The 12,819-nt window shown below is 33.3% G+C and overlaps 1 protein-coding gene across 1 annotated transcript in view; it reads left to right on the top strand.

Moving 5' to 3' along the window:
* Positions 1-353: 353 nt before the first annotated feature.
* Asz1 (ankyrin repeat, SAM and basic leucine zipper domain containing 1) overlaps positions 354-12,819 on the top strand; it is a 42,667-nt gene continuing 30,201 nt past the window's right edge. Inside the window, exons 1-4 of the mRNA XM_046422507.2 lie at positions 354-470; positions 883-982; positions 4,596-4,718; positions 6,841-6,952. Of these exons, the coding sequence (XP_046278463.1) occupies positions 354-470; positions 883-982; positions 4,596-4,718; positions 6,841-6,952 (452 nt within the window). The remainder of the gene's footprint in view (positions 471-882; positions 983-4,595; positions 4,719-6,840; positions 6,953-12,819) is intronic.

Raw genomic sequence — 12,819 nt, 5'->3', positions numbered from 1 at the left:
ACCAGGAAAGCCTGGTCGTCTTTGGCTCCAACCACAACTGGGCATTCCACGCCCAGCAAAAACTTTGTCAAACAAATACGAAATGGCGGGAGAATTCCTGAAAGGAATTGGAAGTTCTGGTCTGGATCCTGTCAGCCTGGCTGATCAGGCGGACACGCCAAGAGTTGCCACCCCCGATCTCCACCCCTTTTCTCCCTTAGTCCGAGACCCCAAGGTGAAGTGTGGGCTGCGCGCAGATATGCGCCTGCGCCCGGAGGCCAAGGCGCTAGCGCGTGGCTCCTTCCGGTGCAACGCTTCCCGCGCATCCCTGTGCGCAGACACTGCGCAGGCGCCGGAAGAGCGTGCAGGCGGGCATGGCGGCGGGCACTGCTGCTGGCCCCTTCCGGGGCCTGGCCGTGGCGGGCGGAGGCGAGAGTAGCGATAGCGAGGATGACGGCTGGGAGATTGGGTACCTCGACCGGGCATCCCAGGTAGCAGGGGAAGCCTTGTGTCGACAGCAGCTGTTGTTGGCTCCTGGCTTTCGAAGGCTAGGCCCAGCCCGGGGAAACTTACTAACTTCCTTGCCCGTGTTTCCCTTTTTACCTGTGTTTCTAAATTGGGGAGTTTGAACCGAATCGAACCCGCACATTTTCCTTTTGTTCCCCAAATGTGGTTTTCATCGGATGCACTGCTTTGTCTTGTGGATGGAGCTTCTTGCTTGGGTTTGGACCTATCATTGTTCATTCCCTCTAAAGATAGTTTTAGACATGGAGTCTTCGCTGCTAATGTTATATGTCGACCAAAACCCTGACATACCGTGTACCTCATCAGACATTACAATTTCCTGATGTACTGGAAATGAAAAGATGTTTCATTTTGTGCTTTTTTTCTTTTTTTTTTTAGAAATTAAAAAGGCCGTTGCCTATAGAAGAAAAGAATGAAACGTTTAAGAGAGCATTGACCACTGGAGATATTTCCTTAGTGAAGGAACTCCTAGATTCTGGTGAGAGTTAAGGGGTAAAGTCAGCTGAACACAGTTTTCTAAGTTCACAAGCATTCTTGGTTTCAGGAGGCTTGTGTTGCTTTCCAACGAAAACGCAACCAATAGTTAATACATCAGTTGTTCTTTTGAGTTCTGTCTGCCTTATTTTCTTTGCCCTTACATTGAGAGTGCCACCCTAATTAGCTTCCATCGGCTCTTCCACTTCGTTCAAGAAGTGATTTTTGTTTTTCAGCATTTACTTGGCTGTAATTTACATTTCTCAAGAATTGTTTCTATTTATATATTTTGTAGTTTTATGGTTTTTCCTCCTTCTGTATTTTTGTTGCGGTGGAATAAGGTCTGAGCTTAAATATTATTTTAAAAAAATAATATTTAAACCTGGATATTTGTTCCAGTTTTATTGCCCACTCACTGTAGTTCCTTAGGAAAATTAAACTTTCTGTTTGTTTATGTAAAACATCACAATTCTGTCCTGGGTTCCATTATACTCTTCTGTGAATTAAATATTTTAAAAATTACTTTCACATACAAATGTAAATTGTTGATTGTAATGGTTGAAATTATGCAAAGATATAGCAGGCATTTACCATCTAGTTATAGCTACAAAACATTCACACACAAAATAGATGAGATTGTATATAGCAAAATATTTTTATTCAGTGTTAGAGATGATACATGGTTTTTGTAGAAATTAAAACCTTTTGGAAACAAGTCAGATCCATCTTTGATTACTAACCATGAGAATGCATTTATAAAAAAGGGTTGTTGGGGAAAGATAATTAAAATAAGATAACATGTAAATTAAGGGTATAGAACATATAAACAATATATAAATGTTAGTTATTATTCTTAGCAAATGAAAAAGATGTTTGATTTGGTGGACAGGTGGTGGAACTTGGGTTTCTATTTGAAGAATGAACTTGAATGAAATTTGAATAAGGAGAAAGAGACCAGAATAACTAATATGACTATATGTATGGTGTTTGTAGTTTTGGATGGAGTAGAATAGGCAGAAATTTTTTTTTTTAGAGAAGGAAATTTGTCCTGGGAATTGTGGGACTAGGCACAATGAAGGTGATGGAGGCTCTTGGAGGATTAGGACTGGATATGATTGGTGGCAAATATGGGTTTTTGAGTCTATTGAAAGAGCCTACCGCTAAGTTTTTAGTCAGTCATTTGAAATTTGGTTTTAATTATTAAAACTGAAAACATTAAAAAAAAACAATAATAAATATATAGGTATAAGGTAGAAAGATACCTTTTTGTCCCCACTCTCACCCCTATTACTGTTGGTTTTGGGGTATTTTACCCTGCTTCTCCATATTTAACATTTTAAAAACTATTTCTGTTATTTTGCCTTTGAATTTATTTCATTTTTTTGAAACATTTCAATACCATTGGAAAACTTTAATTAAAAGTGAAATCATGCTAGGCAAGATGGCACAATCCTGTAATCCCAGGGGCTCAGGAGGCTGAAGCAGAAGGATCATGAGTTCAAAGCCAGCCTCAGTAACCTAGCAATGACCTAAGCAACTCATTGAGACCCTGTCTCTAAATAAAATATATGAAAGGGCTGGGGATGTGGCTTAGCAGTTACGTGCCTCTGGGTTCAATCCCCAGTACAAAAAAAAAAAAAAAGTAACAGGCATTTACTAACATTTTTAGTTCTCCATGAAGTATTTTACATATTCAAGAAAGGTATAGAAACACCCTTCCACCCACACACACAGATGACCACTTTTCCTACAGTTGAGGTGTATTATTCCTATGAATTTTTGTATTTTTATGATATATGTATATATCCATAAACAATGTAGTGTTATTTTGAATGTTTTTGAGTTATATAAGTATATTGTGTTATTCCTTTAAAATACCTGTTTTAAACACTATACCTAGAACTGAATAATTTAAATATTAGAGGTGATGATTGATAAGGATTTTTATACCAAAATGCATTATTTATTTTTGTTTCATGTCTTTTCCTTTTTCTACATTTACTATCACAATTCAAGCAGTACTATCAATAAGAAAAGAATGAGAAAACAATGATTTTTTTTTTTTCTGAACTCATCATATGCTTTCAGTTGTAGTAGTTTGAAGAAGAAAATTTGTTAGAGGTGACCAGTTGGGATAGCATTTTATGTAGGTACTAAGATGGTTAAGTATTATTTTCTCCCAGTGTTTTTCATTTACATTATACCAATTAAAGTGAGACAGTTGGGAATTGGAGATACATGGTTTCAGTGAGTTCATGTTTCAATAGAAAAAAGTGATCCCTGCCCCAAGTTTGTATTTTCTTGGTGATAGTCCCTTCATCTTTGCAAGTGGAATAATCTATAGCCACAGACTATAAAATCTGTAAATTATACAATGTTAAAGCCAAGTCCATATTCAGTGGTATTTCCACCTACAGGTATTCCTTTTTTGAAATAAAAATGTTGTTTTCCTTCTTGAGACTAGCAAATACTACTTAGGTTGAAGAGAGAGATTGCCAATCAATCTCTACGACCTTATAAAAAAGGTTTTACCTAAATGTAATGGATTGTGTTCATTACTTTATCCTTATATTACATCTTCTATGCTCTTCCCCAGTCCTAGAACACTTATTTCTTTTTTTTCTTTTTTTTGAGTGTGTATGTAACCAAACCAATCAGTATTATTAGGAAAATCATATAATTTCAAGGATTTTTATCATTAAGTATTTAAAGATTTGAAGGTCATCGGATTCTTGTCCTGGTTAGTATCTATCCCTAATTCCACTCTGAAACTTTATCCTACTCCTAAGGCCTGATATCTGTGAAGAGAATTCTAGCTCATTGATTATTATTCATTTTTCTAAGGTAGAACCTGATAGTAATTTTCAATTTGTTCTTTTTTTTCACCTTCTCAAAGTAATGTTAAATTCTGATGATACTACTTTTGAATATCCTTTAGTTATACAACCCCCCACCCCATCCTGCTCTCTCTCTCTCCTGTGCTTAGTTTGATGTTTGTAAGTTGGTCTCCCTGCATCCTGCCATTCTCAACAGTGATATATCTGTGTTGTCTTTGTAATACCGATATAATGATGTTAATCCCTTGTTCACAAAGTATAGTTTGTATTTTCTAAAAGAGATTTCATAATGTAACCTATCTTTTTAACTTCATTTTTTATCTGATTACCTATGGGCAAGTTTTGTGTTGAAGGGGAAGTTAGGATGTCTTAGGGAAATTTGTGGTATTCACAATCTTGGATATTGCCCGAGTATAATATTCTAATCTAAAAGACATATTCCCTCCCTGAAACCTTCCCCAACTCCCCTAGAGAGAAACAAGTGGCATAGAAAAACCTATTATACTATAAACTATTTTATATTTATATTTTATAAAACATTGGTCAGGTCAGGTCTCTTAGAATATAGCGTCTATAGTGAAACTAAAGTTAACAAATTTATTAGTCACAATATTACTATTTTTCTAGGACCATTATTACCAAGAAATCCTCTTCTAGAATAAACTATATGGTGTATTTCTCCATGCATATATATGTTACACACATTACAGTGAGGGTCTTCTTGCTATTGTTTTGTGTTTTTATGGTGAGACTTTCAAAACCTTGTTTTTGTGTTGACAGGTATTAGTGTAGATTCCAGCTTTCGATATGGATGGACTCCTTTGATGTATGCTGCTAGTGTTGCCAATGTAGAGATGGTTCGGGTCCTTTTGGACAGAGGTGCTAATGCAAGCTTTGATAAGGGTAAGATGTTTGAGATAACTAATTATGTCTACCATGAATCTTTGAATCCCAAGCAGCAATTAGGCAAGGGGGAATAAATTAAAGCAGTTTGGGAAAAAATCTTTCTGTTAGTTGAATTGGTTAAATAATATGCAAAGTCAAATTAGAAACCTATCCATTTTGAAAAAGTCTTTCCAAGAAGATAGATTCCAGATATGTATTTTTTAAATTACATATAGGTATGTACATCTAATTTCTGAAGTAGAAGGTTTGGCTATTTTTAAATAAAAAATACATTGAAAAAATCAAAAGACTGCTATTTTTTTGGAAAAGTACCTGAAAATTAGTTTATGAAATTATAAACTTTGAATTATATCACTTGAAGTTGTTTCAAAAGTAGTTTATTAAATATATTTATTTCTGTTTTTCTTAGTAAATAATTCCCACTTGGTAGTTCTTTGAATACTCTTAAAGAACAAAAGTATACATGCAACTGGGCACTTTGGTGCATGACTGTAATCCTAGAGGCTTGGGAGTCTGAGACAAGAGGATTGAGAGTTCAGAGCCAGCCTCAGCAACAGTGTGGTGCTAAGCAACTCAGTAAAATCCTGTCTCTAAATAAAATACAGAATAGGGCTGGGGATGTAGCTCCATGGTTGAATGACCCTGACTTCAATCCTTAGCAGCCCCCTCCCTAAATAAATAAATAAATAAATAAATAAATAAAAATTAAAAATAAATTTTAAAAAGTATATATGCAAATATAGTTTGTTATATTTATTTAATAAATCACTTTTTTGTTGTTGTTTTGTTTTGCAGTCCTGGTGATTAAAGTCAGGGTGCTCTACCACTGAGTTACATCCCAGTCCTTTGTGTTTTTTATTTTGAGACAAAGTCTCACCACCTTGCCAAGGCTGGCCTCAAACTTGAGATTCTCTTGCCTCAGCCTCCAGGTCATTGGGATTACACACATTTGCCACTGTACCTGGCTTAACTTGTTTATAATAGGCCGTTGAATTTACTTCATAATTATTTTAGAATTGATTTTCACATTAGTTTTTTTTTTTGTATGTACATTAGATACTTGTAAAACTATAGCTATCGTTTCTTCTTTATTTTACAAAAATCTTTCTTATTTTCATGATTAATCAGGTTTTTTATTTTGTTGTTAAAAATACCACTCAAAGCTATACTTAAGCTTGAGATTTTTAAAAGCATAGAAAATTTTCTGCTCAAAAACTTCTTTTTCTGCTTCTCTTCCTTGTAATCAGAGGAATACATACAGTTATAAAATACTTTCTATTTTTCTCAGAATGTACACATAAAGATTGTAGGTATTAATTTCAATTTACTTATAAATTATATCTAATGAGATATTAAGACATGACTGGACCCACAGTTTATCAGTGGCAGAGCTAGGACAGATGATACTACCTTTGATTATCCTTTTGTTATACAACTTGTCATATGCTATGTTGTATGCTGTGTCATATGCTATGTCTAATATAAACCATATCTATGGTGACCTTTTTTGAATTACTGAGTTCTTAATTGAGAAGTGTTTTTTTTTTTTTTTTTTTCTTTTTAAATCTATCCTCTTTCCCATTGATGCCATAGGAGCCAAGGGAAGAACAGTTTTAGGGAACAAGGTGAGTTCAGACAGATCAAGAAGACAAAGATTAAATGTGGCAGTTGTATCAGTTTCAATAGGAAGGTTATAAGCTAGATTTCAAGAACTGTCAAATGGGTGAGAAGAAGTGAAACCAGAGAGTACAGCTCGTTTTCCAGTCATAAGTTGAGGAAGGCAAATTTTAATCAACCAAAAACTGTTCATATTCAGGCAGTGTGGCACAGTCATGTGCCTCATCACTTGCTATTCTCTTGAGGAAATGGAATAGAGGAAGGAAGTTAAGAAATGCATTGTGCATATACTAAATGGGGATGAATGGGATTTATCCCTGATCTCTTGTTTTGGTGAATTAATCTTATGCATAAGATTTGGGAAGAGTTTGTAGAATTCTAGAGTGCAATAAACATATAGAATATTTTAAAGGTAAGGAAGTCAATTAGATATACTTCCTAAAGTATGAGGATATACTTCCTAAAGTATAAGGTTATTTCCTTGTTTTGTTATTCATTGTAGATAAGCAGACTATTTTGATAACTGCATGTTCTGCTCGTGGCTCTGAAGAACAGATCTTGAAGTGTGTAGAGCTGCTACTTTCAAGAAATGCTGATCCAAATGTAGCTTGTAGGTAAGAGCCTTACTGTTGGTTCAAAAATGTTGAAGATACTTTTCATTATCATCCTGTTAAACACTTCATAGTATGAATTTTTAAAAATCATAAACAGTGTTTGTTTACTTGGCCAAATAGTTGATGGATGAAATTAGGTCATAAGTTTCTAGTTCCAATTATATAAGAGTACCAAGAGAAGGGGATATCATAAAAATTGAACTTTTAACTTTTAGAGGAATATTATAGACATCTGGACTGAGAAGGACCAGTTGACATCAAACAATAGTTTTCTATTAATACACTCAAAAGAATATGATGATCAAGTTATAGAAGTAAAGCCTGTTAAGTACTTTCTCTGTTTAACAAGTTTTACACAAATACTGACAATATATTGAAAGTGTTTATATATGCCTAAGACTTCACCGATTAATTAGGTAGTAATTTACATGTAATAGTGTCTAGATACATAGAAAATAATCTTGAAAATAATCTTTGATATAAGGAGAGCAACTAAGAACAGAGCAGGGAGGAAGAGCAGGAAGAAAAGATTAACATTAAACAGATACATGAGGTGGGATGGAAAGGGAGAGAAAAGGGAAATTGCATGGTAATGGAGGGAGACCCTCATTGTTATACAAAATTACATATAAGAGGTTGTGAGGGGAATGGGAAAATAAACAAGGAGAGATATGAATTACAGTGGATGGGGTAGAGAGAGAAGATGGGAGGGGAGGGAGGGGGGATGGTAGAGGATAGGAAAGGTAGCAGAATACAACAGTTACTAATAGGGCATTATGTAAAAATGTGGATGTGTAACCGATGTGATTCTGCAGTCTGTATTTGGGGTAAAATTGGGAGTTCATAACCAACTTGAATCTAATGTATGAAATATGATATGTCAAGAGCTTTATAATGTTTTGAACAACCAATAAAAAAAAAATTAAAAAAAAAAAAAGAAGTCTAAAATAAAGGTGCTGGTAGTACTATGTTAAAAAAAAAAAAAAGAAAAGAATCTTGGATCTGTTGAAACATCTGTAATAATAAAAATGAATACTGTACATCTTTAGATAATTACCAGATGAAAACGATTTTGATCTAATTGGAGTGATTTCAAGGGTGGTCTTTGGCTTCCCAGGGGCCATTTGGCAATGTCCATTTGGCAATTTTTGCTTTTCATACCTGACAGACATTACCCACTGTGTTCAGTGGGTGAGGTCAGATAGGCTGCTAAATATCCTGCAGTGTATGGGACAGCCCTCCAAAGAATAACCAATCCCAAAATGACAAAATTGAGAAACCCTGATTTAGTATGAAAAAGGCCAAGACTTATACAGTAGATAATCAATGTTTAAACAAATAAAGATTACAAAGAACTGAAAAAGATTCTATCTACATATTTTTAACACATCAATTCACAGAAATTTTTATTCTGTCATTTAATATATCCCTAATTAGGGCTGGGGTTATGACTTGGGAGTAGAGCTCATGCCTAGTTCTTATAAGACACTGGATTCAATTCTCAGCACCACATAAACAAACAAACAAAGGTATTGTGTACATGTAAAACAAATAAAGGTATTGTGTCTATGTATAACTGAAAGATATTTTTTAAAAAAATTTAAAAAGATATCCCTAATTAGGTGTAACTTGCACCTTGAAATTGGGACATGTACTTCACTAGCTAAAGTACACTTCCAAATCTGTTGTGGTTTTGATTTATACCTTTTGAAGTGGCATACGACTTGCTTTTCTGGGTTCAATGGAAAATTGGTTTTTGCTTGATGTATCTCAGATTTTAAAATTTCTTTTACTATTTTCCCCAAAGTATTATAGATAGTCAGGTCTTTGCCCTCTCACTTATACCATCTTCTAAATACTTAATATGAAGTTAAGTAAGCCAATGTCATAGGTTTTAGACTATTTTGCCTCTCAAGAACTAGATGGCATCTTTAAGATACATAGAATATATCTGGTAAAACAGATTACATTTGAATTAAAATGACACAAGATTAGTATCTCATACTAAAAACCTTAAAGCTATCATGCTGTAAGGCAATTTTAATGCTGAAAACCCTAGAAAAGCTAATGAACTTGAAAGAGCACAAGATTTAGATTGGTATGTACTCAACTAAAATAGATAATTTTATAGCATGGTTAAAGAAAGAAAGCTATGTATTTAATAGATATGAGAAATAACTTGAAAAGTCAACTTTCAGCTACTTTGTCTTCTTTAATGTTCAAAGCTTGAACCAATACAGTTACTGAATTGTGTTTTCTTTCTTGTCCAGAAAAGAAAATAAGTCATGGTAAATAGTGCTTTTTAAGCTGCAGATTTTATAAAGATAGTATTAATGAATATTCTGGGGTAGGCATAACATACATCCATATAAAAGGGAAAAAATCCTAGAGTACAGTGAAATTTGTGGGATTATATAGACAAATCATATTATTTTTATTTAGTTTCAGGTAATATGTGCCAGAAGTTTTTTAGGGAACCATTATTTAGATGTGAGGGAGAAAAACATCTTTAGATTAATTTACTTTCATTCTGTTGACATATTCCCTTTTGTTGAGCAACTCTTTTGCTGAGAAAAATTACCTTTCAAGAAAAACAGCACAAGTAAAGAATTGGCCATAAAGTTTATAATTTTCATGAAAGCTACATGGTCATATACTTACTAGTTGCAAAAGACATTGAACACTAACTTTTTTTAAAAACTAAAATGAGACCCATAGTCTTTCTTCATAAAGTGAAAGTAAGAGCAGTGTTAGCAGTCAACCTCTAAACTAGGGACAGAAGTCCCAATTCTGATATGTAAAAGTAGCATGAAATTCTTCATTCTTGGAAATAGTTCAAAAGACAGGGTCTTAGTTTGTAGATAAATTGAAAGAAACAAAAGAGAAAGATTTATGTGTGTTAGGAACAAAAAGATAATTCTAGGAATTTGTAGATTTTGTAGTGAAAATGAGTTATTTGAATCAAATCACTTGATTCAGTTTGTACTAAAAGCTGGTAAATAGAAAAATAAAAATTAACAGGAAGCTGTTGAATTTTTTATACTTAATTAGAAATTTTTCTGAGTGGTACTGAAAAAATTTTGTAGTAGTTTGCAATTTTTAAATTGTATATAATTTATATACATGAAATATTTATATTTTTATTGTTCAGCTAGATCCCTTTTGAATACTGCATACAGTTCTATAACTCACACCTTCTAATCTGTTGTTAAACTCACCAGTTGAATCAATAATTTGAGTTACTTTTTACTTTCTAGAACTGGTTTGCTTCTTTTTAAAATTGTGGTGTCACTTTATAGCTCATTTTTTTCCCTGATACTATTTTCAAGCTTTAGATTATAATTTCTGTAGCCAGGCTTGGTGGCCATGCCTATAATCCCAATGGCTCAAGAGGTTGAGATAGGAGGATCTCGAGTTCTCAGCAAAAGTGAGGTGCTGAGTGACTCGGTGAGACCCAGTTTCTAAATAAAATGCAAAATAGGGCTGGGGATGTGGCTCTTGGATGTGGCTCAGTGGTTGAGTGCTCTTGGATTCAGTCCCCACTACATCCTGCTTCCCCCCCAAAATTCTTTAATGTGATAAACATATCATTTAGATTGAGCATTTCCATTTCTGAAATCTGTTTGTTTCTGTTAGTAATGTTTATCATGCTCCTCATTCATGACTAGGTGCTAGTCATTAGGTTTAAAATATGCTTATAGGACTAATTATATGGCTTAGGAGGTTCTATGAGAGAGAATTTTGTATATTTTTAAAACATGTTTGGGGTATTATCAATCCAGGACTTGTATAATCTTAAATTTGGGATTGAAGTTCTGGACCATTTTGGAGTATACAACACGAAGAACTGATTTATCCTTAACCCTGGAGAAACAGACCCTTGAGTCTCAGCTTAATTTGTCCTATGGTTTTATGGTTTATCAAGCTTTCTACCTCCTATAGGCCCAGGGCTTTCAGTTTTGTTTCTCCTGATATAAAGGCCACCAAAATGAGCTTTCCATCCGAACTGAACTGGCAGATGTCCTCAGGGAAAAAACAACTGTGAATGTAACCTTCACCTCTCTGGCTTTTTGCTATCTAGATTTTGGTTCCTTGGTATCTTAGTTCTACAGTTTTCAAGAAATTGAAATTTGTTTTCATCCAGCTCTTTTAGATGCTTTAAAATTTTGGTCCAAATTTTGATCTAACTTGCTATTACTAGAAGTAAAAATCAGTATTTTGGACATTTTTGAATTGTTCGTTTGTATTTTGTGTGTGTGTGTGTGTCAACTCTGTTATTATTTGTTTTCTATGGAAACTTCTTTTTAAAATTTTTGTTTAAAATCTCTTTGGAAATAACATTAATTTAATACCTCACAATGGGCTTTCCATAATTTGTACATAGGTATCTAGCTTGTTCTTTTAATCTTATTTTCTTTTATTATTTTTATTTTCCCTCCTGTGGGACTAATGTTAAAGAACTGGCAACTTGAAATCCATTTTTAAGTTAAACTTGCTGGGACACAAATCACATCTTGTGTTTCTCTTAGATCTTTTTACAGAGGATACTTAGCATAGTATACTGTGTCAAGCCGATATGGTAATTTACTGGTTTATTTATTTTAGCTTTAGAATTTTTCTTTGAGGGCATTAGGTTTTTTGTTTTTAAATCAAACTTTTGTTGAATATTTTCTGTATACCAAGCCCCATGTTAATTGCTTTTAAATATTGTCTAAATAATTCTTATAACTCAGGGGTACAAGGTATGTTATTTGTACAGAACAGAAAATTTGTGCTCAAATATGTAAGTGCCTTTGATGTAGCAGAAGTTTGATAAGGATATTTACAATAATTTAATCCAAACAGCATCTTCCAATAGAATGTACTTATGTTTCCCATCTTTTCTACCTGTATTTAGGAGTTCTCAACACAAACCAATTAAACAGCATGACTTTTTAATTGTTACAAAACACATATTTGTGTTAAGCTGCCTATATCTGAGTATTTTGTTTGTTTTTATTGTCTTTCTGTAAATTGTAGTAGGTAGTTGAATATTTTCATTTAAAAAGTCCACAAACTGAATAAGGAAGTATTGAACAGAGTAATGTTTTTACTTAATTTAGCTTAATCATATTCAGGCCTGAAAACAAAGTGGCCTTGATCAAGTTAATTGGAACTTGACATTTATGATGTTGTACGGACTTACCATTTCTTATTTTCTTTTTATATTGACAATGCAATAAAAAATGGTATTATAAGTTAAAATTTTGAGAAGGTCTATATTAGATTATTGAATACACAACATAATTTGAAACACTTCAATTTAGCCTGAAGAATGAAGTTGGCTTTCTTCTTGTTAGAGTAATAATAATATTTTAAAAATTGCATGTAATTAACATTTTATTTTTAGAGTTTTTGAGAGTTTGTTCTTCTTCCTCACTGAAACCTTGTATTAAAAAAGAGAGATTTCTTTTCATTTAGAAAGCAATTTTTCTAGCATAAGAGTTTGTTATATTCATATTGTTTAGTCATGAGATAAGAGTTTTGTAAAATGATATGACATTTTAATTTCAATAGATGTTTTATTACCATTGATAAGATAGCACATATTAACTAATGCCCAAGGTTTTGACGTAATAACTGTGTGGTTGTTAACTTATTGAATATTATTACCTGTTTTAATCAACAGAAGATTTCCTGGGAAAAATGTTGCTTTCTTTCTTAGAATATAAATTTGATTGTAAATGTCACTGGAGCAGCTTGGTAGATTTAAAGTTTGGCTTTCAATACTAACTTGTTTTCTTTCTTTTTTTATTTTTTGTTCTTTTTATTTTTTAAATATATAATAGCAGAATGCATTACAATTCTTATTACAGATATAGAGCACA

The sequence above is a fragment of the Marmota monax genome, unplaced genomic scaffold (genome assembly GCF_021218885.2).
Source record: "Marmota monax isolate L192 unplaced genomic scaffold, Marmota_monax_Labrador192_F-V1.1 WCK01_AAM20220418_F8-fsc00027, whole genome shotgun sequence".
Lineage (NCBI taxonomy): Eukaryota > Metazoa > Chordata > Mammalia > Rodentia > Sciuridae > Marmota > Marmota monax.
Note: the sequence above shows the minus strand (reverse complement) of the source record. Positions and strands in the feature narration are given on the sequence as shown.